Below are 25,220 nucleotides of genomic sequence, written 5' to 3' on the forward strand. Positions count from 1 at the left end.
AGGGAAGAGGGTCAGAGGGAGAAGCAGACTCCCTGCCAAGCAGGGAGCCCGATGTGGGACTCGATCCCAGGACTCCAGGATCATGACCCGAGCGGAAGGCAGTTGCTTAACCAGCTGAGCCACCCAGACGCCCTGTGATGATAGTTCTTAATGTGTTGCTCAATCATCTTACTATTAGCATAATCATATTTTTATTAATGTATTATTGTAATTATTGTACAATATTGTACATATTATTGTATGTATATGTATTATTATCATAATTGGAATTCTTATTTCAATATTAACTTGAGAGATAGGAAAAAAGCTATAGAAGGATTTATTCATGTTACGTTTGTTAGGACTGATTTTTCAAATATTTTTTAATGTCTTAATATATTCAGATCATTGGCTTGTTTCACCAGATTTGACTTTGAATGACTTCATGACCTCTACAAATTATTGCCATCTCCAAAGAATGAAAGCTTATTGCTAGGAAAAGTCACCAAAAGATTGTTATGCAGGCTTCAAAAGGCCATTCTAAAAACAATGATGACAGTTCTATTAAAATAACCATGCAGGCTCCCGATGTGTATATTTAAAGGGCACAACAACATTTGACTGTATATGTTTCTTAAAAAATCAATCATATTTATTTAGAGTCAACCTTGTATAGAAGTCTTTTGTTGTTGTGTTGTTGGAATAACAAATTATCTAAGACTGAATGGCATCTTCTTCTGATTATTTTTATCTCAGCTTCCCTGTTTATATACCTGAATGTTCTTTTATCATATAATTCTCATTTAAGAACTTGAATGATATGTTTATTGGACTCTGTAATGAGGCTAAAAACATGCTTTAAAGGCACAAGTTTTAGCTTGAGACAACTGTTCTTAGTTGTTTCGTTGTTTTCTTGTTCAAATTACCATGGGTAAAATTATCAATAATTGTTTGTGTTCATTTACAAGAATTTGTTATGAATGAGAAAATAAGTTTATTCTAATTAACTATGTGTACTATAATAAAATATTTCTTATAGTATTTCTTACTGGAATAAGAAATAATTCATTTAAAAAGCTTTGAGGTTCCATTGTGTTATATATAAAGGTTAATAAACACCCTGTGTTTACGTTTTTCACAGGTGCATTATTGCAATGGGCCTTGACAAAAATCCAACTTCACCAAAGCCTAAGAGAGAAAAGAGTATGGAGAAGAGAGAAGAACTGAAGAAGGGTGAGGGGAAACTGAGGAAGGATGGAGGGTACATGATACCAAGAAGGAGTGAGATGGAGGGGAACAAAACCGCTTCAGTCATTTTTTCAGCTCAAGAAGAAAAAACGGGGATCGTAGAAGTGAGAACAGCTGTGGAGGAAATGGAACTTGAAGGAAAACCAGGACAAGATGTTTGGGGAGATGCCCAGGAAAATATATTTCAATACGGTAATGGGCACCACAGAATTCTTTCATTGTTGCCATTGTTGTTTTGCTCCAGTCTTCAAAATGCCCTTATTGAAACGTGCAACAGTACCTACCAAATGTTGCTCGGTTACAGTCTTCGGCCGGTTCTGTTACATGGAGGGGTCCCTGGCCACCTTCCCGCTCTGCGTTGCGTGTCACCTCCCTCACGGGAGGCAGGCCTGATGCTGCAGAGCTGAAGGTGCTGGCAGGGGCGGGAGGGGAAGGAGAATCCTGTCTGCGTCAGCCAGAAGCTCTGTTCACTTCTGCAGAGAGAGACGGGGTGGACCAAATAGAATTTTACATTTTATTTATTTATTTATTTATTTATTTATTTTAGTATTTGAATGTACTTGCTTTGGTGAAATTGATGCTTGGGATCAGGTAGGCACAATATGCTTATATAGTAATACGAGTATTCCATAAGTAAGAACAGTTGACGTAGGCTTGGGGTCCTGGAGCTGATCTGTCTGCCTTCCTTGTTATTCTCTCCTCTCCTGCTCTCTTCTTCTTCCTCCCATCCTCCCTTCCTTCTCTCTCTCTCTCTCTCTCACACACACACACACACACACTCATAACCAATAATGAAAGTGCCAGGTACTGGCGCTGGGCCAGAGCTTTCCACACACACAGTACTTTTTTTTTTTAGAAAGAGAGAGAGACTGTGGATGAGGAAGGGCAGAAGGAGAGGGAGAGGCTCCACACCCAGCACAGAGCCCCACACTGGGCTCGATCCCACAACCCTCGGATCGTGACCTGAACCGAAGTCAAGAGTCTGAACGCTTGACCAGCTGAGCCATCCAGGCCCTCAACATGCACTATGTCATTTTATCCTTACCATTCATTGTGGTAGCTATTATTACTCCCTCCATCTTATGGGATAGGAAACTGAGGCTCAGACACACAGACAGAAAGCAGCAGAACTAGGACTTACACTGGAGGTGAGGAAAACTTTTGCCTCAACCCATCTAGGTTCTTTGACTGGGTCCTTGTAAATGAGACTGACAAAAGAGATTAAAACAGGAAAAACAAACAGAAATTTATTAGCATGTGCATCGCACATACACCCAGGAGTACTCAGCGGTGAGTAACTCAAGGGGGTGGTTAGAACTTGGGCTTATGTAGCATCTTAGCAAAAGAATAAGACGCTTTTAGAGAAGTGACAGGGCAAAGGAAAAAGCACTGAGCTTCTGGGGCAGCAAATTATGGGAAGGCAAATATATGGCGAAAGGAATGCTAGATAAAGGCTAGTTTCAGTGAGGTTTGTGATGCTGATTCTTTGGGTGTTTTTTTCTGGACTGATAAGGATGTGGAGTCATCTCCTTTGATTAACTTCTGTCCTTCCTGGGTAGAGAGGGGAGGGGAGACACCTTCACAAGTTTATGTCCTGCTTTTAGCTAAATAGGGGGAGGGTAGAGCACTCTTCTTGTATCTACTATTTCTCAGTTGCCTTCAGCTCAAAATAAAGTGGATGCCAAAGTGGCATATTTTCTGGGCCAGCATACTCTGTCACACTCCAATACCCGGGCTTGTCTAATTCTAAAACCCAGGCTTTCCCACACTGTACAACCTCCTATTCTGCACAAGCTATCCTCGATGTTACCTGGTTGTGGGTGATATGTCCAAAGTCAGCAAGGGAGAGCTGCCTGCGTGTCCCGCTTACAGCAAGGAGGCAGCTCTGGGATTAGAGGACCATTAGCTGTGGGCTGGGAGGACCTGTGGAAGAACTGGCATCAGGAAAGGGGCAGATTCCTTGTTCCTCCTTCTCCAGTCATCTTGCTGCTGCCCAAGGGTTTCAGAAATCCCAGAGAAGAATTACAGAGCTATTATAGCACTGGACTTTGTTTATTACTGAAAGAATGTGATCATCTTAAAAAAGATTTCACTTCTAACACTTTGACCCAGTTTCTCTCTCTCTCTGATCTCTTCTAGTTTTTATTATCTTAGATTGAAAATTTAAAACTATCTACAGCAATAGCAGTAGCACAGAGATGAACAAATTGGATGTGTTTTTATGTGTTTTAACTTTCAAGACGTGTAGGTTTATTAAAGCCATGCTCAGGAGAGGCTTTTATATTCTTCTTTTTTTTTTCTTAAACCAACCTGGCCAGTGTTATGAGTAGTATATTTTATGCCTATGCTGTAGCTTTTCCCAAGATCTTTCCTCTGTGTTGGCTAGTTAATGGATTTGTCCTTTAAAAACAAAAGAAGAAGAAGAAACAGAGGCAGCAAGCCTTCAGCTCTCTGCAGAGCATCCACTGATGGTAAAGGGCAACAAGAAACTTGAGTGGAGGTCAGTGAGAGAGGGTTGCGGCTGGACTGATGTCGACCTCGTGTCAACTCACTTCCTCATTAGTGGGGATGGTAAACAACAAGCTAATTAAATTCTCTGGAAGGAGGAAGATGAGATGGGAGAAACAGAAATTATGAAAAGGAATCCAGAAAGCATGCCACAAGTTCACTCAGATTGAGGACACAAGTAGCTAACACAAAGGAGGTGGCTCTGAGCGCTCATGCTAAGTGAGTGCTCATGGTTAAAGGAGAGATGATATTTAGGTGTAATGACAGTAGTGGGTAGAGCAAAGCCAGGGCAGCCTTGAATCTCGTACTTTGAGAGAAAACACAGAAGCTTCTGCAAAACAGAATGTAGGGACTGTTCTTATGGTTCAGTACATGTTCCTTCAATTTTATGCTCTGCTTCAATAATATAACTGTAATTGTGTCCTGATTGTGGACACTTGTACTTCTCCAGTTTTAATCAGGTGCCTCCATTAGAGTATATTTCTCTTGGTCTGTGACCAACCCCTTCCACCCCCATATTACTACTAATCCCTAATAATTATTAGACATGTATTGCTCATGCCATTGTACTAAGCATGTTCCAGGGATGATTATTATATTTTTTAAAAGATTTTATTTATTTGAGAGAGATAGCAAGTGAGAGAGACCACAAGCGGGGGACAGAGGGAGAACCAGACTCCCCGCTGAGCAGAGAGCCCAACATGGGCTCCATCCCAGGACCCCTGAGATCATGACCTGAGCAGACACTGGAGAAGCTTCTCCAACGGAGCCACCCAGGCACCCCTGTTCCAGGGATTATTGCTTTAATAGTCACCACTGCTTTGTGAGGCAGGCACTACCATGTCACGGATGAAGAAACTAAACCTTGAAGATGTTGAGCAAATTGTGTAAAGTGACATAGTTAGCAAGTGTTTTCACTTGGACTTAGGCACATGGCAGCCTGCCTCTAAAACCCTCATATGTCACCACTATGTGACACTATTGATGGATTATAACAGTTCACTCACGTTCTGCTTGGCCCCCTGCTTATCCTGTGACCAGCAGCAAATATCTGTAAAGTGATAGATGCATGTGTTTCTCACGCCCGTGTGTTCTGTGGCTAACCTAAACTCCACCTTTTACGAAGTCTTCCACGATCTCCAAATGACTTTCTGCCCCCCCTTTTTTAATTCCATTCCATTCATTTGACACTATTTCACGTAATTAATCATGAGTCCTATATGAAAATCCATAGCAATCAAGCCCAGTAGTGATGAAACTAACATTACTGAGGACCATGTATAAAAACTACTATGAGTACTGTATCTCTTGTGTATTTGCATCTTTTTTTTTTAAAGATTTTACTTATTTATTTGAGAGAGAGAGAATGAGAGAGAGAGAAAGTACATGAGGGGGGGAGGGTCAGAGGGAGAAGCAGACTCCCTGCTGAGCAGGGAGCCCGATGCGGGACTCGATCCAGGGACTCCAGGATCATGACCTGAGCCGAAGGCAGTTGCTTAACCAACTGAGCCACCCAGGCGCCCGTGTATTTGCATCTTATTTCCTCCACAAAAATTGGAGAGTCCTTCTCAAAAAAGGCTTATTGATTGACAGCTGACTGGGCCAAGTGAGGAACGATCCTATTATTTGGCCTGAAATATTTGGATAAAAATATTTGTTTTTATTAGTATTTCCTGTTTCTTTCATACACTATAAACCAAATATTTCATCTTCTTATTTATAATTTTGGTTTGCAGATAATAATTCGCATTTCATGTTCTCCATATTAAATTTCTTTTGTGAAAACATTCTTGTGAATTCTCTTTGTTTGCCTTTCTTCATTACACTAAGTTTCTGATTTCACTTTTCCCCTTACATCTCCCTCATACAATCTCTGCATTAACAGAGCTTTCTTCATATGCACGGGGCCTGCATTTCTAAATTAAGTTTCTTTCATTGGGGCAGGGTGGATAGCTCTAAGTAATTACCTGACAGGCCCCCACCACTGGCAAGGAAGCCAGAATATCTAATAACTAAAACACACAAAATAGGGAAAGCTTTATTTTCCCTGTAATTTTTATTTTAAAGATAATTGTTTATTTGCTTAATTGGTTCTGCATGAAATCCTTTTGCTCTCTATCCTTGGCATGTTGTCATTTCAAGATTTTTAGTTTTTGGTGGAGGAAAAAGGGGGACAATTAAATATGAAAGGTGAAAAATCATAACCACAAGGGACAGCTGGAGTTTATCTGATGTGACAATTTCCTTTTTCTGCTGTGGATTTGTTGCACCTCTGTAGGGAATGAAGCAAATTAGTAGCTGTGACAGGAATGTTCTATTTTATAAGAATTTTTTATCCTTGGAATGTAATTATTTCATTGACTGTAGGGATGAATAATGCATATGATTTGGGTTCTGGTCTAAGTATAGAATGCCTCATAATGCCTTTTCTTGATGTCCATTTGGTTCTCAAAGAATGTGCTATTCACAGTATTACTTCTCAGGGCCTTTGGACTTGATTAATTGAATTTTTCCACTTCACTATTCATTAACTTGATATCCAAATATTTTGAACATTCTTCATATGAAATATGACCTCACTGGGTCTCCAAATTAACTTTCATTATTATAATCCTGTTCTCTTCATTTTTAATTTATTTCTAATTTATTGTTTTTCTATCAAGTTCTTCTCTTGTCTATTTTGGTTATTGTAGATGATGATGTCCATTTGTAAATGAACTTTCATTAGGTTTCAGGCTCGTCATTTGGAGCTTTATTTCTTTTGTGCTCTTGTGTATGTAACTGATTGCAATCTTTGATCATTTGCTGTTGGTTTTCCATGTTCAGTAATTGTGTGAAAAAGAAGCAAAGAAAGGCCCAGAGAAGAGAGTGTAGTGGAGTCAAAGTTCTCATTAAAGTAAAATGGGTTAAGTATCAGAGATTCTATTTTCCTTCTTATAGTGGTGATTTTTTTTCCTCAGAATATGAAGAAGATTTTGAAGTAGATGAGGAGAAACAAGATGAGAAAGCTAATGAAGAAGGACAGGCTGATGATCAAATGAATGAGATGTCAAAGTCACCCTCAGATGATGAAAAAGATCATTTAGACCCTGAAAAGGAAAGTGAAACCTTGTCGCAGAGGGCAGCAGATGCTGATGACAATATGAAGGATGAAGGGGATGGATGCTGTGACAGTGAGCTAGAGGAGGATAAACAAGGCAAGTTGTTTCCCAGGTCCTGGGACATGGGCTGTTCGGCAAGTGTGCTCACTCCTTTTCTTTTCTTTCTATTTAATGGGATGATCCTCTTTTAAGGGAGTGTTTAGAGCCTGGTTCCCTAACCAGAGAATGATGATCAATCAGGCTTCCATAGATACCTAATTTATGGGGTCATTCCGTAATTCCTTCTTTCCTTAGTTTGCTGGGATTTTTCAACAGGGGTCAGGTAAAGCTTTTAGTGACATGTCCTCTATTTACTTAGAAAGTTACTCCTTTTTTTTTTCTTTAAATCCCAAAGTATCCCCTCTTACACACACACACACACACGTATTCTCATGTGCATACACCATTTTGTAGCCTTAGAAAAATGAAAAGAACCTCCCATTCAGTTAAAAGGAAAGTTGAAGATTCCTACCCTAGGTTCACTTTTTTGTCTTCACTTACCTTACACACAGGATGCTGTCATCTTAGTTTCATGGAAGGATTATCTCTTTTGACAAAGGAGGCTCCCTCACAGTCTTTAAGCTTAAAGAGACTCTGAATTTTCATGGGGAACATACAGAAAGGTTTTTAGGTAGAGAAAGAAACCCTTATCATCTGAGACATACCTCAAACATTTTAAGACTCTTTTAAAGACCTTAGTTCCCCAAAATCATGTTCAGTCAAAGAAGGAACCAATTTCTTGCTTTGTCCAATAAAACGGTTTGGTCAAGGTTATGTGATTCTTAGTTAATCAGAGATCTTTCCTGGTACATTGAGGGCATTTACCAGTTACAACAATAACCCTGTCGTATTTAAGTATATGTATGTCTTTGTAGTTTGCTTTGGGCTAGAGAATGAGGTTACGTTATGATGACTTTTTTTTTTTAAGATTTAATTATTTATTTGACAGAGAGAGAGACAGAGAATGTGTGTGCACAAGCAGGGGTAGCGGCAGGCAGAGGGAGAGGGAGAAGCAGACTCCCCTCAGTGCAGGGAGCCCAATGCGGGGCTGGATCTCAGAACCCTGGGATCATGACCCAAGCCAAAAGTAGACGCCCAACTGACTGAGCCACCCAGCCACCCCTATGATGACTTTTTAAATTGCTGTCCATTTCCCCCATTCTTTCCACCTCTCAACATTTTCTACTGTATAAAATTCAAAATTTTGAATTGAAGGAGTATATTGGGATAATATAAAGTAAGAGTAAATTCAGTAACCAAGAGCAAATATTTTAGTTCCACTCTCTTCAAGAAATAATTTAAGCAAACCTATTCTAAAATTTCATGCACACACATAAAGGCAATAAAATACAGAAATTATTTAGAGTAAAAGAGAAGATAATTTTACTAGGAACCATAGATGGGACCATCACTAAGCTTGAACTAGAAATTTAATCCTGAGTTTCCTGACAGTTAAAGCAAAGAGTGAAGCACAAAGTGAAAATTTAGAATGATGTTCGCTATTAGTAAACTTGAAAACACGATATGCTGTCACTTTTATTACAGTTGAAAGATGCACTCAAGATTAATGGCCAGGCATTGAAATATTTTTTATAAAGTCTAAACTAGGCCCTTTCTATAATTTCTCTTAATACTTACACTTTATGTTTCCAGGCATGCCTAATATATAAGCTCTTTTCTCAATTTAATGTGAATATTGGATTTAAGTTTATATTCCTATATGACATAGAGAAAGTTAAAGAATTCTATGGAAAAGTGATGTCACATGAATCAAATTTTTAAGAAATTATATGAGTGACTTGAACCTGGAAAAGAACTGAAAATGTGTTTGCATGTAAATATAATGGTTCAAAACACAAGGGACTCAATTTTTCATTTCTTCAGTAAAGGTGGGGAATTAACAAGTGTTGATTTCATGAAGATTCAGTACATTCTTTGAATATTTGGTCATCTGGGATTATTTTTGTGCTACATAATCATTTTGTTTTCTTGGGATCAGATGGATTTTTTCTAAGAACAAATTTTTATGTTCAAACAGAGAGGGATATAGGCTAGTACTTGGATCTTCCTTGGAGGGAACGCCTTAATCATTTAGACCTGTAATTATTGAATAACTGACAGAATAGGTAAGCTTTAACACTGAATCTGCTTGCATATAAATAATTGGAATCCTATGTTTGGAAAGGCATCCAAAAGGTATTGTTTATTAAGACTCTGTGCTAAGCACTATACTAAATATTTTATATGAATTATCTGATTTACCTCAACCAATCTTAAAAAGCAGGTACTGTTTCTTTTTATCTCCATTTTACAAATATTTGAACTTGGATATGGTGGGATTAAGTAACTCACACGCCAGAAAGCAGTGGAACCACACAAACATTACCCAACTTCAGAGCCTGGATTTTGGAGAAACAATATAATATTGTTCCAAATGAGAAAATATCTATTTATCTAAAAGTAAAGCAAATCCCCCCAATAAAAGGATTCTGCTTCCTCAAGACTATGCATTTTAGAGGCACTTATCGTGAGCTCTTCATCTTCTTCTCTAGCCTCTGTTTTTTTGTTTTGTTTTTGATTAGAGGAGATAAAAGTGGACATTTTCTACTTTTACTCAAATTGACCTTTCTCCTCCCTGAATGGACTTCCCTGTCCACTCCCAGGCATTGAGCTCAGTTCCAGCTGAGGCCCCTGCTCTCCCAAGACACACTCCTAGCTTGCCAGCCTTCGCTAAGCTCTTTATTTCATAAAACTCTATCATTCAGTAATTCATTATTCTCTTATTCATTATCTCTTCTTGTTTCATATGTTAAATTTCACCCCTCAAATTAATTACAAGAGGTAATAACACAAAGTTGTTACAACTGTGGAAGCTAGGACAGTATGTTGTCTTTGTTATTCTTCACAGAGATGATTTCCTAAAAGATATTTTGTAAATATTATGCAATTACTTGATTGTTTTAACACTAAGAATACTCTGTCTCTCATTCTCTCTTTCTCAAATAAATAAATAAAATATTTTTAAAAAACAGAATACTAAGGTGCTTTTATTCGTGGCACACCTTAGAATTTTATTGAAAAAGATTGTATAGCATTAGCTGCATTATTATATGTAATATTTTTGAAGAGATATGTAGTGAATGCTACCAGAACATATAAAATCTAGCCCGCAAATGGGAAATTTAAGAGCCAGAGATTAAATTTGCCAACTATTTTATTTTGTTGTTTCAATAATGATATTATTAAGCTATCCTTTTTAAGAGCTCTTTTGCATTTTTGGTATTTACATTAAAACTTTGCCATTATTTTGAAATAAAATCTCATTGCTTATTACTGTTTCTTTCCTCTACTTCCCAGCTCTTTTATTTCCCATCCCTTGATTTTGATAACCTGGCCTTGTGTTATTCAGAAACATTCCTTTTAGCATGCGGGATATCTGAATTAGAGATTTCATCCAGCAAACAAAGTAGCATGTATTAAAAATGATAATGACACAGCGGGTTCCTTGGAACACTCTATTAAAAAGCCAGACAGCATTTCATCTTCAAAAGTGTAAGAGGCATATTGTGACCACTGAGTCTGAGACACCAGTTCATCCTTTTTATTGACATGATTAAGAATCTTGCTGTTAGTATTTGGATGTGTTTCATTTGAACCTGCCTGCACCTGTTCCCAGAGGGCAAACAATTGCCCAGGCTGTCACTGTGGTGACAAGTTGGCCCCATTTAAACTGCCAGCTAACAATGGCGTGGGCCCGCCTTGATGAATGCTCTGTGCTGAGCAGCCCATGAGTGATGAGTGCTAGGGACCGAGAGCCACGAAGAGAGCACCCTGGTTTAGGGATGACGTGTGAGACTTCCCATCGTTTAAAAAGAATGACAGCTTCCTTTTCTCTGCATTTGTGTTGGCAACCCCAGGCGCTAAGTCACTAGTTGAAAATACATTGTCATAGATGAATGTTCTAAGGTTGAGGGGAAAAGTGTCATGTCGCTGGGAATATACTTTTATACTTTCATGGACAGTTTGGATGATAAGGCTTATGAGTAAGAGGTAAAGAATCAATAGCTTCTTATAAGAACGATTTCAGAGAGAGAATCTCTTCCCAGAATTGCAAAGAATAGAAGAATTAAAGCAAATGCTTTTTCAAGTAAGAAAGATAATATTTCACTTGTGCTATTTTCCAGTCTGTTGAAGAAACAGGCCTTATAGACTTTTAAAATTCTACAGTCACAAAAAATATTCTATTTACTTGACTTATTCTCTTCAAGAATCTTACTCTTCATTTCCTGGCCTAACTATCGAAGAGAAGCATATGAGGGGAGCCTGCTTCTTCTGTGTTGAAATTATAGATGCTGTGAAACCACATTCTGTGGACTTCAGTGTAACTTGACTGCTCCTTGAACAGAGAGGACTAGGGGAAGACTGTAGATGGCCTTCTGGTCAGCGTCTATATGTGTGATTTTTTTTTTTTTTGCATGATTAAACTTCAATTTTTCTGAATGGTAAGAATTCCTCAATCCATATTCACATTTTGATTATTGAAGTAGGAAGTCATGGCTTTCAGGTGAATATTTAAATGCAGCATCATCTTTTAGTCCACATAAAACACTTTCCTATGAGATATTTCTCTACAGGTTTGAATCTCCCTTATACACAAAAAGGCATTCCTGAGACATCCAGTGAAAGCTTAATCTTAGTGGATAAATGTAAAAGGACTTAGCACGGTGTGATACAGGATTTGATTATATTCTCAGTATTTTAAGTACTCATTTTAATGTTTAAAGTGCAATTAAAGGTAGATATGGAGGAACTTTTAAGCTTTTTCAGTTGTTTTCATCTCCTCCTGCTAGAGCTGCATTTACCTGTAGATATTTATTCTTACAAAGTAATGTGTATATTTGTCTCATTGATGAATTGAGTCATAAATTATCAGTGTGAGGACATATGCTCTCCCTTAAGACAAATAACTAGTTACTGTTTATAGCTGGAATTTAATGATTTCAACTTTTATTTTCATTAAGCATCCATTCATTCTGCAATATTTATGAGTACAGAGGCATTTGTCTAACTAGACATTATTGTACATGAAAATATTGACTAAACCATAGTATCTAATATAAAGTGTAAACAGATTTTTATGAGCTCATGTGTATAATCAAGATAGAACTATTAATATGAGTAATAGTAGGAGGTATAAATTCATGTGTCATGGCCAATTTGAAGACAATAGGAGCAGCATCCACGCAGATTTTGCTGTGAACCCCTGGACTAAAGAATGGGAGAGAGAGAAGCAATTTGTATTAGTTTGGAAGAGTATTGGATCCACTGGGTTGGGATGCATGGTATGTTATTGGGCTGAAAGCTAGTTGTTTTTAACTGAATTTACATATTTGTACTGAGTTTGTGCACTTGAAGTGTCCACGGGACCTCAAGCTAGTGAACCCAAAACAAAGTAGTTAAAATCAGGACACTAATGGAGAAAATGGTGAATTTAAACTATAGTAAAACCATGCTCTATGTTAGGGGGTGAGGAAATGATTCAAAACTAAGGTCAGGACTTATAATTGGTTCAAAACAGACCATACGGCTACTGATTGCAGGACGAGTGTTAATAGCAGCTCCTGAGAGAGCTGTCCAAGGTCAGTGTAAGGAGCATGGACAAACACCTGAGTGAACATGGACAGTTGAGCTGTTGTGCTCGTGCGAAAGGAAGCAGTGTCTGGCTAGAGTGTGTAATCTCTGTGGAAGCAGGGTCCTGGCCTGCCTTTTTCTCTACTGTATCCTTAGAACCTAGCACGATCCCTGACATATAGGAGGTGCTCAATATGCATTTCATGAATGAATCTATGGAAGTGGGTAGAAAGGTGAAGAACAACTCAGAACCTCAGTTACGAGAGGGGGTAGCAGAGTTCATCCTGAATTTTCTGGGCTGGTGTTGACTGTGGATGTGTGAGCGGTTGAAACACACAGGTGTGTTTCAACTTGGCAAAGCAGGCAGTACAAACAGTGGAGGTTACTGATACATACATATATATAGTGGCCAAATGGAGAAGGACCACTAGGGATATAAAACAGAGGACAGGCTGAATTCCATGAGTTCTGATGTTTTGGAGAGAACGATTTTCCATTTGTCATCCTGGGGTGGTAACAGTGCAAAGTTAGTTAAGAGAAGCAATAGTAGGTCCGTGACAGTGGGTGTGGTACACTCTGAAGGCCTTTTGGCAAGTAGAGTGGTCTTAGTTTTACTACAGTGGGTCATTACAAAAAAAAAAAAAAGTTTTACAAACTTGCTACTTTATAGCTAATGGGCATTGGATATTATTTAACTTCTCTGGGCCTTACGTTCTTTTTAAATTAAATTGAATTTATTTATTTATTTTAGAGAGAGAGCGAGTGAGTATGAGTGGGGAGGTGGTGCAGATGGAGAGAGAGAGGCAGAGAATCTCAGGTGGACTCTGTGATAAGTGAGGAGCCTGATGCAGGGCTCAATCTCACCAGCCTGAGATGATGACCTGAGCCGAAACCAAGAGCTGAACGCTTAACCAACTGAGCCACCCAGGTGCCCCCTTTACTTTTTAGATCTAGAAAAAGAAAATAGCTATTCCATGGGATTAAATGAGATATTTATAAAGTGCTTAACCTCCTTGTTTGGTACACAGTAGGTACATACATAATCATGATCAGGTCTGTATTTATTTTTCCTCAGCAAACAGTCACTGCAATTACTATTCTTCGTATAATGCACAGGGTGAAATCACAAGAAAGAAATGTATTAGACAATACTTAACATGTAGGATTTCATAGAGGGGGAAGGACTGGAATTCATAAAGAAAACATTGTTTGATTTTGTGTCATGTAATTTCTGCAATGACTTACAGAGAGGATTAACCCCATTTTATAGTCAAGAAAACAGAGGCTTAGAGAGGTTAACTGGAAGAGCCAAAGTCAAAGCTAGTCAGCAGCTGAGTCATGATTGAAACACCTAGTTTCATCTTACAGAAGAAATTATTATTTTCCCTCAGTCTCATGTTGTGTGAAATAATAGTGATGTAAAAGAAGGAAGAGTTATCAGTGACAGGAAGAGAGAGATGGTGAAGGGTTTGGAGCCTGATTGAATGTGCAGGGCGGAAAGTCAGAGGTGCCTTGTAGGGCATGGAATCATGGCGCCACACCAACAAGTGAACATCATGTCTTTACCATAAAGATCAAGAGCAGATGCTTTTAGCTTCAGTACCTGCAGGGAGCCATGCAGAGACAGATAGAATTGGGTGGGAGCCGGAGTTGCTTACTCACACACCTTCAAGATAATTTTTTCCCTCCTAGTGCCAAAAAATATTAAGTATGTGCCCTCGCAGTTCTTTCATGTAAAAAGTTCTTTTAGACAAAAATTTTTATATAAAAACTTGCTTCATTTCTAAGACAATAAATAAAATTAGTGTTGAAAATCCCATTCCATGGCCCTGAAACATTTTGAGCTTTTATTTGTAGGCAAAGTCTTGCCCCAGTGTCTGCATGAAAATGAGAGAAAGAAATGAGAGTGAAGCTAAATTGCACAGCAAGGTTAGAGAGAAATTGGAAAACTGAAATGAGTTTATATGGGAGGTCAGGTACCCTTGCCTCTTGAAGGCCATTCATTCTCCTGATCTTTCTTCTCTAAGGGACTGACTCAAAATGAGCCAGAGTGTGATTCAGGCTTTTGAAATAAAACAACACAATTAATAGAAGCTACGAAAGAAAGGTAGGGGAATGCTCATTTTTCTTATTATGTGACCAACTCTCAGAGCCAAAAGTCAGAGTCATCATATAAATATTAAAGATGGTAGATATGAATATTTTTGGGAGTGTAGAACAAGTATAATATTGCCTTCTAGCTAATTGTGCTATTAATGAGAGCCATTGATTGAACAACTAGCAAATAGGAGTTGTTTTTCTTTAAAAAAATGTGAAATGCTTAAGAGAGGGTGAGATCCTAGTCCCTAAATTTTCTGAAGTGGTACAAATAAGATAGAGAACAACTGTCCTTGATCTGCTGTGTTCCCTACTGAGAGACAGATTTTATAAAATGGAGATAAAGAATGAGTGGTTGAAGTATGTGTTCCTTTGAGAAACAGTGGTCATCTGGCGCCTGTCAAGGGAGTTGGGAGATAGGAACAAATGGAATTGTACTTAAGGGGTTCTGTTGCTTAAAGGCTTTTTAGAGTTTGTGTTTTACTGCTGTGTAGCATCTCTCAAATCTTTGTGGAAACTCTGATAAGTCTCTGTGTCTATACTTAAAATTCTAAGCCCTGTCATGGAGAGTCATTTGGGCTGGAGGGTGTGAAGGAAAAGGAGAAGAAGAAAGACAGGTATTTCTTCCCTTAAAGTCTGTATCAGCTGCTACAGTCGTCTGTGCAGCTGCCAAGCAGAAATAAAAGAAGCAGAGAAAAGAGTAAGGAGCACACAGAGAAGAGAAAACAAGGAAGCTAGGCAGCGTTTAAGTGTAGGATATTTCATTTGAAAATATATTCTATAAAAAGCTATTGTAAACACAGCTCTGTTGATGAAAAACTCAAAAGCAGGTTTGTATTTATCTGGCCCCCAGCATATGCCGTGACTTTCAGGCTGTGCGTCTTCCTTCCAGAGATTCAGGGTGTATGTGGCTTTCTTGGAGATTTTTGAAAGTGCTTTTGGGTAGTAAGAACGGAACCATTTCTGGCTTTGGTTAATCTAGTCTGCGTATCTGTAGCATCCCATCAGCACACGGTCTCCCTCTCCTAGAAGTCCTCTTACTGATTCCATGTGCCCATCTCTGCCCAGCTCTGGCACCCTTTGCCTTCTTCAGAGGACAGCCCTGGGCTAAGGAGCTGCTTCACCTGCCTGCACCGAGAGCCTGGAAGAGCCAAGGAGTTTACCTTCCCCTGGCGGGGTGGGGGGCAGAGAGGTAGTGGTAGCCACATCTGACTGGAGCACTCGATCCTCAAGGGAGGAAAAATTCTAATATGATTTAGACCTCAGAGGTCCTTGTGGGATCAGGCTGAGGTTGAGATGTTGCTTGAAATAGCTCCCTTGATCGACTTCTTCCCTTCCCTGCCCTGCTTCCCCCACACCTGTAAGTTTCTCCTGGAGCATATCCCTAATACATCACTTGCACATGAATCCTGACCTCAGCATCTGCTTTGGGGGGACCCACAATAAGACAACATGTCCTCCTACATACACACACACACACACATACACACACACACACACAAGCATCACCTCAGAATATCTTTAAAGTGTCTTGGTATTCATGCAAATGCATCAATCTTTCTAGTACACCTTGCTAGCTGGGTATGGGTGGTATTACAGTAGATAAAAATTTAAATTTTATGCACAGAGAATATTGTGGCTACTCAAGATGATAATGAATAAGCGCTCTTACTGAACAAGTAAGATTATCCAGTTTCTTCTACGATAAAATAGATACAAAGGCTTTCTAATAAAGTGGCTTTCAAAAATAAATGAATAAATACAGTTGGTTTTCAGTTAAATGTGATTTCCTATGGAACACTTCTAGAGGGGCGGCTGGGTGGCTCAGCTGGTTAAGCGTTTGCCTTCAGCTCAGGTCATGATCTCAGGGGTGGGATCGAGCCCCGCTTAGTCGGGCTCCCTGCTCAGCGGGGAGTCTGCTTCTCCCTCTGCCTCTGTTCCTCCCCACCCCCCAGCTTATGCTCGCTCACTCTCTCTCTCTCTCTCCCTCTCTCAAATAAGTAAAAAATCTTTTTTTTAAAGAAAACTTCTAGAGACTCACAGATTACATTGGTTTTTCTTTATCTTGACAGTTATGTGCAATATATGTGAAATGGGCACTAAGTCTATTAACCTATATTAAAAATTTTTAGTATGATTATTACTCACCTGATTCCCACAATTAAACCAAGTGCTTTATGGAAAAACAATGATGTCATCATTTTTATTTTTTAGATGTAAAGACTGTTTCATCATCTTCATCCAGAAGTCGCCCATGTTCTAGTTGCAGTGAAGATGAGTCTGCACCGGGAGATAGAGGGGCCCACGCTGAAAACAGCCCGAACAGAAGGGCCAGAAGTTCATCTTCTCAGGAGTCAAGTGAAAGTGATGAGCCAGGAAAATCCCACCTTCCAACTGAGGATTACTTAGAAGTTGAAATTGAAGACCAAGAATTCATAACAGCAGATATAGAGACCAAGCCTCTGCACACAGAGGAACGCTTGGAGAATGTTCTTGAAGAAGAAATGGAGAAAGGAACCCAAGTGATTGCAGAGGGCTTATCTGAGAAGTCCAGGGAATGTGTTTCCACAGAAGAAAAAGAAAAGGATAAGAGTAGGTTTTGGGAAGGAAGCACTGCTAAGGTGAAGGACAAAAAGGCAGGTCCCCGTAGGGTGGAAAAAGATGGTAAGTATAGCCATTGAGTGGACCTGCCATTGTTCCCATGCATGGAAGCTGATTTGGGTCCTTACATTTCTGCCAAAGCTTGGGAAATGCGATTGTGATAATGCCAGAGGCATTCAATTTTTTTCTTATTTCTCTCTTCATCACATAATCATACATGTACTTTCAGCTTGCTGTTTTCCTTCTATTGCATTTTAAAAGTTACTTGATAAATCTGACATAGCTTGTTTCCTATTTTCTGTAAATTCCTTCTTGTGGTAATTCTATCTCAAGAATCAAAACACAGTATGTGTCTGAAGGCAAGGTATGTGTGGCTTTTTAGAGGTGATTTAATATTAGAAATACTATTTGTTTTTAGCTATATATTCACTTACACACACACACACACACACACACACACACACACACACACACACACATACATACATAGCTAACATTGGTAGGTGCTTACTATGTGCCAGTTCTAAACATTTATATATATTAACTCATCTACTCCTTACAACAGCCCAGTATCCCCTGAGTTAGGTTCTCTTATCATCATGTCTTTTTTTCACAGGTGACAAAATTGTGGCTCAGAGAGGTTAAGTAAGTTGTCAAGATTATATAGCTCCTAAGAAGCATTCCTAGGATATGAATTCAGGCAGAGTGGCTCTGGTTTTTAAAGATTTTTCTATTTTATCTGTGCAATAGGAATTTAAATTTAGATAAAAATATGACAGTTTCATAGAAAACTCCAAACTTTACTTTGAGTTCTTCTCTGAAACTGAGTGATTTCGATTTTCTGACCCAGTGGTCACTGGGTGAGTATGCAAGGCAGTTCATTTGATATGGGAAGAGTGAAGAATGTCCCACAATAATCAGGTCCCAGGACCTTAGACATGTGGAAGGTCTGATGCCTTTCTCAAATTTTAGAGGGACAGGTAAAGGACCAAGTTGTGTCCTGTGGACAGCTATGCCTGCCAGATGTTTGGCTCTCACATGGCATCCTGTGCCCTGTCACTCCTCTTCCCCTGTTCTCGCTCATCTGTCTCCCCTGCCAATATGGTGGGCATTCTTCTTGATTCCGAGATAAGATCTGTTTTCACATTTTAATATTACTAAAATCATCTGTTTTAAAGCTTATGATTACTTGTAATGTCTCTAAAAATTTTTTTTAGGACCTAAAGAGCTGTTATTAAACCACTGGGGCCTACATCTAGGAATTGAAGTTGTTGAATAGTTGTCTTTCAATTCAATCATTATTCACCTTCTACTATGTGCAGGGCACCATGGCCAATAAGAAATGTGTAAGAGAGGGTGCCACCCATCACATGTTAAGAGGAAGGTGTGGCACCAATAATTGGACAAAGGAAGGTGTGGCACCAATAATTGGACAAAGGAAGGTGTGGCACCAATAATTGGACAAAGGAAGGTGTGGCACCAATAATTGGACAAAGGTCAGTAGTCATAAAACCAGAGAAGGTACCAATGCTAAGGAGTTTCAAAAGAAGGGGAAAGTCCCATTCGGTTAAGTACACCTTGAACGTTTTTGTGAAGGATTTTTTTGAGGAAGGTTTTAAAGGTTAGATATGATTTTTAAGAGCGAATGAAAGAAGATAAAAGCATTCCAGTTAGTGGGGTGTAGCAAATTCAGATAACTCTAGAATATACAGTTTGACAAACTTCGACCCACAGGCCCCATCTGGCCTACCACCTTTTTTTCTTCTTTTGCATGGCCTGTGAGCTAAGAATGTTTTAAAATTTTCTTGTTTGTTTTTTAAAATTTTTCAGTGGTTTGAAAAAAATCAAAAGAATAATATGTGGTGACATGAAAAAATTAAATTCAAATTTCAGTGTCAGAAAATAAAGTTTCACTGGAATAGAGCTATGCTCATTTGCTTACACATTATTAACAGCTGCTCTTGCATTGCAAGGGCAGAGACTGCCTGACAGCTCACAAAGCCTTAAGAATTCACTATGTGGCCCTTACTAGAAAAAGTTTGCCAACTTCTGCCCTGGGATTGAATACCTCTGAGGTTTTCAAAGGGGTTTTTCCATGTGTGAGTTAAGATTTTTGTAAAAGTATATTTGAAACCCTTTTACAAAGTAATTCAAGTCTTTGATCGTGGATTTCATTGTTCAGTTCTAGAACATATCCTGTACAATCTAGGAAATTTGTACAATTTGGCAAGCTGCTGCCCAAAAAAGGTAGAGATGTTAAAGTTTAGTAGTAACAGTGACATTATTTCTTTTACTTCCTCTTCAGAAAACTAGATTGTTTACCTGGACTTGTGTATACAGACATCTTTTTGTAAAGTAAGATGCATGTAGCGTAGGCTGTATTTAGGTGATGGATGGAATAGCAGAAGCATTGGGCTAGAAGTCATGCCACTTGGAAGAAAGTGAGGTGGTGTTTTTTTCTGGATGTGTGAAATGAAAAGTGTGTAGGTTTATCATTTTTCTTACATATTATGGGAAGTCTGTGTTCTTGACTTGATAACATCTATAATTCTAAAGCATTTTGTTATCTTTTTATTAAGGCAGGTTCAACTTCAACACTAGATGGCAAGGTTTGTGACTTTTTATCTTTCTTAAGCTTTAATAAATGTCGCAGGCCTCTTTGTCAGTGTTTATTTTTCATTAACAGCTTACGACATAACATGAAATAATAGTCAGAATGTAGAGAAAAGTAGATTTAAAAAAAATTACCCATAGATGTAGCACACACACAAAAAATCACCTTCAACATTTGGTCAGGTTTTTTTATTTCTAAACTTAGGGTTTACAAAGTTATGTTGTCATATTTTTTATAAAATATTGTGTCCTGCTTTTTTTTCTTATTGTTATAACATAAGTATTTTTATGTTATTATGTAATCTTAATAAATATGTTCAATGTCTGTATGTTATCCCATTCTGTGGTTTTCTTATAACCATTCCCCTATTATGGATATTTATATTTTTCCCTATTTTCACTATTATTAATAGTACTCTAATATCTTATTACCTAAGGTAATTTAAAATCTATAATTATTTTCTTAGGCTAGGTTCCTAAGAGTGTAATTTCTGGATCACATATTAAGGCTTTTGATAAAATTTTTTCCTTATAAAGGATTGGTTGAAAAGTTTAAACAATACAGAACAGAGAGAATGAAAAGAAAGCTAGTCTTCCTTGCCCCACCTCTACTCTTTCCCATGCAACATAGTCATAACTGCAGAGAATATTTTTTAGGCCTGATTCCAGAAAAATTTCTCTCCATACACATATATAAATGTATTCATATATTACATATATGCGTGTATCTTTATAGACAGATGGAAACATACATTTTGTTTTACCACTTGCCTTTTTTTCACTTATTACTGTATCTTCAATACCTTTTCATATTAGCACACATAACTGTACTTTATTCTTAATCACTGTACATAGTATTCTACTGTATTGCCTTAGTATTTTATCACTTTGCAAATTTTCTTAAAAATATGTTGCCTTCTGTGCAAGGACTGATAGATTTGTTCTATGACTCATCTTCCATGAAAGAACAAAATTTCTGGGTTATGGAGGCCCAGAGGCAGAGGGAATAAAGTACAGTGGAAAATAAAACATTAATAGATTAAAAAAAACATGTAAAATGTTCAGAAAGATGTAGAAGGATTAATGCTATCAAAACCCATGGATGCATAGATTATAACTCTTGAGTGCTGATGTTTTAAGTATATTCAAGGAAATGATACAATAAATTTGTAAATATTTTTTACAAAAAAATAACAGATGAAGAGAGGTCATAAATAGTCTCAAAGTCCCTTATATGAATAAATATTTCTAAGAAAATTTCAGATAAAATAAACCAGGTCTTGACTTGCCTGATGCCAAGCAAAGAGGTTATGGCTAGTTCCTCTTTCTTGATGGAGTCTTCTGTTAGATGGCTCAGGGAGAGAGGGATGGAACCAAAGTTAATGCTTGAAGAGAAGGTCATGTAGGTGACCATGCTGCATTCGATCAGAAGGCATGGTAAAGAGTGAAATGTGTATTATTTTATTTAGATCTCTGAGTAGAACCTTTGGTCAAAATGGGGGCCAAGATAATGTGTAGAAGATTCTCTCTCATATTAGTTTGGTGCTGAATATGAACTGTGATTATGTTAGGAATAGGTCTGTGGGCTATAAAATCACACTCAGGTAATGATGTTTTATAGTGTCCAAACGAAAACAACTTAATCTGAATTGTTTTCACTTAAGATCATAGCAGTGGATAAAGTAGTAAAGTTCTACATTCAATACCTTTGTGCCTTTCAGATAACATAAAATGATATTTTTCCTTCTATTTTATGTGTCTCACTTAACTGGGCTTTGTCCAGTCCACCAACAAATCAGGCGAATTGATACAAAAGATGTGTTATACACAGTGAAGTGGATAAAATAAAAGATTATAATTGCTAGCTACAATGGGACAGGGTCCTTGGCAGGTAATTCAGTATGATAGGGCATAGTGTTATTATAATGTGTTTATTTTTCTCTGTTATCTTCAGTTTAAGCTGTCTTAATGCACTATGACATGATCTTTGCTTTATGTTCTAATAGTAGAACAATTTAGGTAGATTAATTTGTGAAGTTAGTATAATTTATACATTACAAATAAAATGTTAAGAACAGAATGTTGTAATATAAAGTATACTGTGAAATGTATATGGAAGCAGGCATTTTATTCTTTTATATGTGAATGAGAAGAGGTCATAGTGCTTGGCCAGGTAATCTAAGCCTAAGTAATGTAATGGCTAGAGTCATATGCAGTCTGATCATCACGCAGCCAAGTTGGGTGGTCCTGATGAGAGAACATGACAATCATGTGTTGTGAGGTGTGGTCTAAGTGCAAGTTCTGGATGAATTGTGAAAGTATAGTTATTTGTTCCAATAGATTTCCTCTGCCAGTAAATAGTTTTTTGGTTATCTGCTTTATGCCACACTGTTCTTAGTGTGAGCATCATGACGTCCCTTTCCATACTGGAGTTTATGTTCTAGTGCGAGAGATGCCTGACAAGTGAAAAATAAACAAGTACTGGGGTATTCTGGCCTAAGTGTAGAAGAAAAATCAGGGTTAGAGGACAGAGCAATGGGTTGAGGAAGGGCTGTTATTTCAGGGATGGCCTTTCTGATGAAGGGACATTTGAGCAGAGACCTGAATGAAGTGCAGGGGAGAGCCACTTTGCCCCCTGCAGGAAGCGCGCAGGAAGCAGAGGGAAGAGCAAATGCGGGGACTCTAAACCGGGAGCTGAGTGGAAGAAGAGGCAGAGGGAGAAACTCGTATGCCATGGGGAGGATTTGATTCTGAGATGGGAAGCCACTGGAAAGGTTTGAGCATACAAATGACGTGATCTGAAAGTTGCAGAAAGATGATTCTATACCATTCTATACTGTGTGGAGGATAGACGTTAGCTCTCCACAGCTGTCGTCTCTGAACAGCTGTGGGCTTGGGTTTGTAATTAATCCTGGGTTTGTGTGGGCTGTGCTTCGATTCCGGGGGGGGGGCGGGGGGAGGGAAGCAGGAGCATCTTTACCACGTAGGTAGATGGTGTTAGTCATGAAGTTTGTCATGGTGACATGCTGGGAAGGTAATTGGCTACACAGAGAACGATCGAATCACACACGTGGTATTCGAGGGCACCAGGAACTTGGGATAAACTTGGATAGATCTTTACTCTGCCTTTATAGCCTTCTTCTTAAAATTCCGATGAAAAGTTCTTGGCAAAACTTTCCTCTGATGGTGAATTGCTCAGGGTTATTAGTGTGTTTTGAGATGGGATCAGTTTGTTTTGTTTCAAAACAAGCAGAGAAAAGGGGATGAATTTAGAAAGCTTTCCTACTAACATTGAAAAAGGTATCCTTGTCACCAGTTTTCAATTATAAAATTATCAAATATAGAAAGAATTGATGGAAATTGTAACATTGTTGGCAAAGCACAGGGACATACGGCCTTCCATCATTACAGGTGAAATTGTTTGTTGATACCTCCTTTTTTTTGAAGAATATATAAAAAACATATCAAAAGCTTCTAAAAATATGCTCTTTGAGCAAGTCCAATTCCAGGAATTTGCCCAAAGGGAATAGTCAGAAAAAAATACAAAAATGATTATAAGTCGTATTTAAAATAGCTTTATAATCACACACACACACACGCACACACACACACACACACACACACACAAATGGAAATAACTCAGTATTCAAATCAGGCAATTAGTTAATCAAATTTTAGTAAAAACTTATTAGAACATTCTATGTAGTTACTGAAGAATCTTGTTTTATTTAATGATATGTGGAAATAGTCACAATATATTGCTAAATGAATAAAATGGGGTACAAAATGCTATCTATACTAAGAGTAGAGTAAAAAAGATACATAGAGATTCACCCAAATGTTGACTAGTAGTTCTGAGTGGTAAAACTAGGATAATTTTTGTTTTTTTCTTTGTACTTTATAATCTTTTAAAGCTTTCAGTAAGAATATGTACTATTTCCCTATTTGGGGAAAGTACTGTATATATTATTTTAAAATATGTTTGTTTTCATAATAAAAAAACTAACATCAGATAATAATATTTTGGTATTTAAAAAACATCTTAAAATGTCCTATATCATTTGAGTGGATAAAGCGCTTTTCTAAGAATTCTAAGAATTCTCTCCATTTTGCTTTGAAGGCTGTGAGAATGGACAGTTACCTTTGCTTTTAATGGTCATCTTTATAGAGAGGGAAGGAGAGGAGCCTCGGGGCGGTGAAGGGCTAAGTAGTTAAGGACACAAAGTGATGTATCACAGTTCTGGCGCCGGGCTCAGCGGACATAGTCCTCCTTTCCTCTAGGTGGAAACCCTCAAGGTTAGACCCTAGCCAAGTTCTTGCTTTTAAGTTTCAGTTTCAGAACATCTAAGGAAGAAAAATGACCAAGTGAGGCCTTTTCTGGTCTCACACCTAATTAAGTCCTTGATGCTCAGGCCAGGGTCCCATTCTTGCTGAATCTGTAGCAAGCAATACCTAACTGTATATCTACTTCCAAAAGCCTTCTCATCTACTTCCAAAGCCTAACCCTCCAGGGGCAAGCCAGCAGACGTGGCCAGGTGGTGAGGACAGTCCTGAGACAGAGGGACTACATGCTTCACTGTCCATTCTGAGTGAGTTGTAATTTCCAAATTATGCTAGTACTGTTTGGCTTCTTAGAGTAGTCTGTTTCAATAGCTGCTAATTGCTTATTTTAATTATTTATTATTATTGTAAACCATATTTCTTTAAAAATTTATTGGGGTATAATTGATGTATATTACATTTTCTTAGGTGTATAACATAATGATTTGATATTTATATGATAAACCATATTTATTTATAGTCTGTGGCTACCTGGAAACAAAATCCAGATGTCTCATAGGCTCTGATGAAACAAAACTTCAAGTCATTGCTGTGAAATCAGACTTGGTCCCATTCCCCTGTCCTCCCATCTTTGGGATTTCGATTGCTCAGTCAGCCAAGCAGATTTATATACAAGGATCTAAAATACTGCTTATTTATTAAACTCACTAGTTACATACTGTTAACATTATTACAGTGGGCAAGATATTTAATTTTTATGTACTATGTTTATAAAGTTCCTAAAATAAAGGTTTACTTGATAACAAACCCAACTATAATCTGTCATGAGCTGATGTCATCTCTAAACTATATTATTGTAAAAATCGTTTTTACTTGTTTATCGGATAAATGAGGAAAATTGATGTTCAAAAAAATTTTTTAATAGAATACATTTGAACCATTTTATGTACCTCTTTTCATTTCCATGTTTGTTCTCAAGATTAATAAAGTTAAGTCATTCCATTTTTTTCCCCAAAGACACATGAGGCAGACATTTCACTATTTGCTTCCAAACACAGATGAATCAGTGAGTAACTAATTACCCCTTAGCAATTCACCTTAAAGTGAGCAAGAGACCACATT

The 25,220-nt window shown here is 38.0% G+C and overlaps 1 protein-coding gene across 1 annotated transcript in view; it reads left to right on the forward strand.

Moving 5' to 3' along the window:
- The window catches only part of ERICH3 (glutamate rich 3), a 93,775-nt gene that overhangs the window by 60,843 nt on the left and 7,712 nt on the right, over positions 1-25,220 (forward strand). The window contains 3 exon segments of the mRNA XM_088022966.1: positions 1,121-1,419; positions 6,696-6,932; positions 16,818-17,267. Coding sequence (XP_087879092.1) covers positions 1,121-1,419; positions 6,696-6,932; positions 16,818-17,267 — 986 coding nt within the window.

This window comes from Eumetopias jubatus, unplaced genomic scaffold (genome assembly GCF_037043125.1).
Source record: "Eumetopias jubatus isolate StellerSeaLion01/CBP00866 unplaced genomic scaffold, mEumJub1_p1.0 scaffold_4, whole genome shotgun sequence".
Classification (NCBI taxonomy): domain Eukaryota; kingdom Metazoa; phylum Chordata; class Mammalia; order Carnivora; family Otariidae; genus Eumetopias; species Eumetopias jubatus.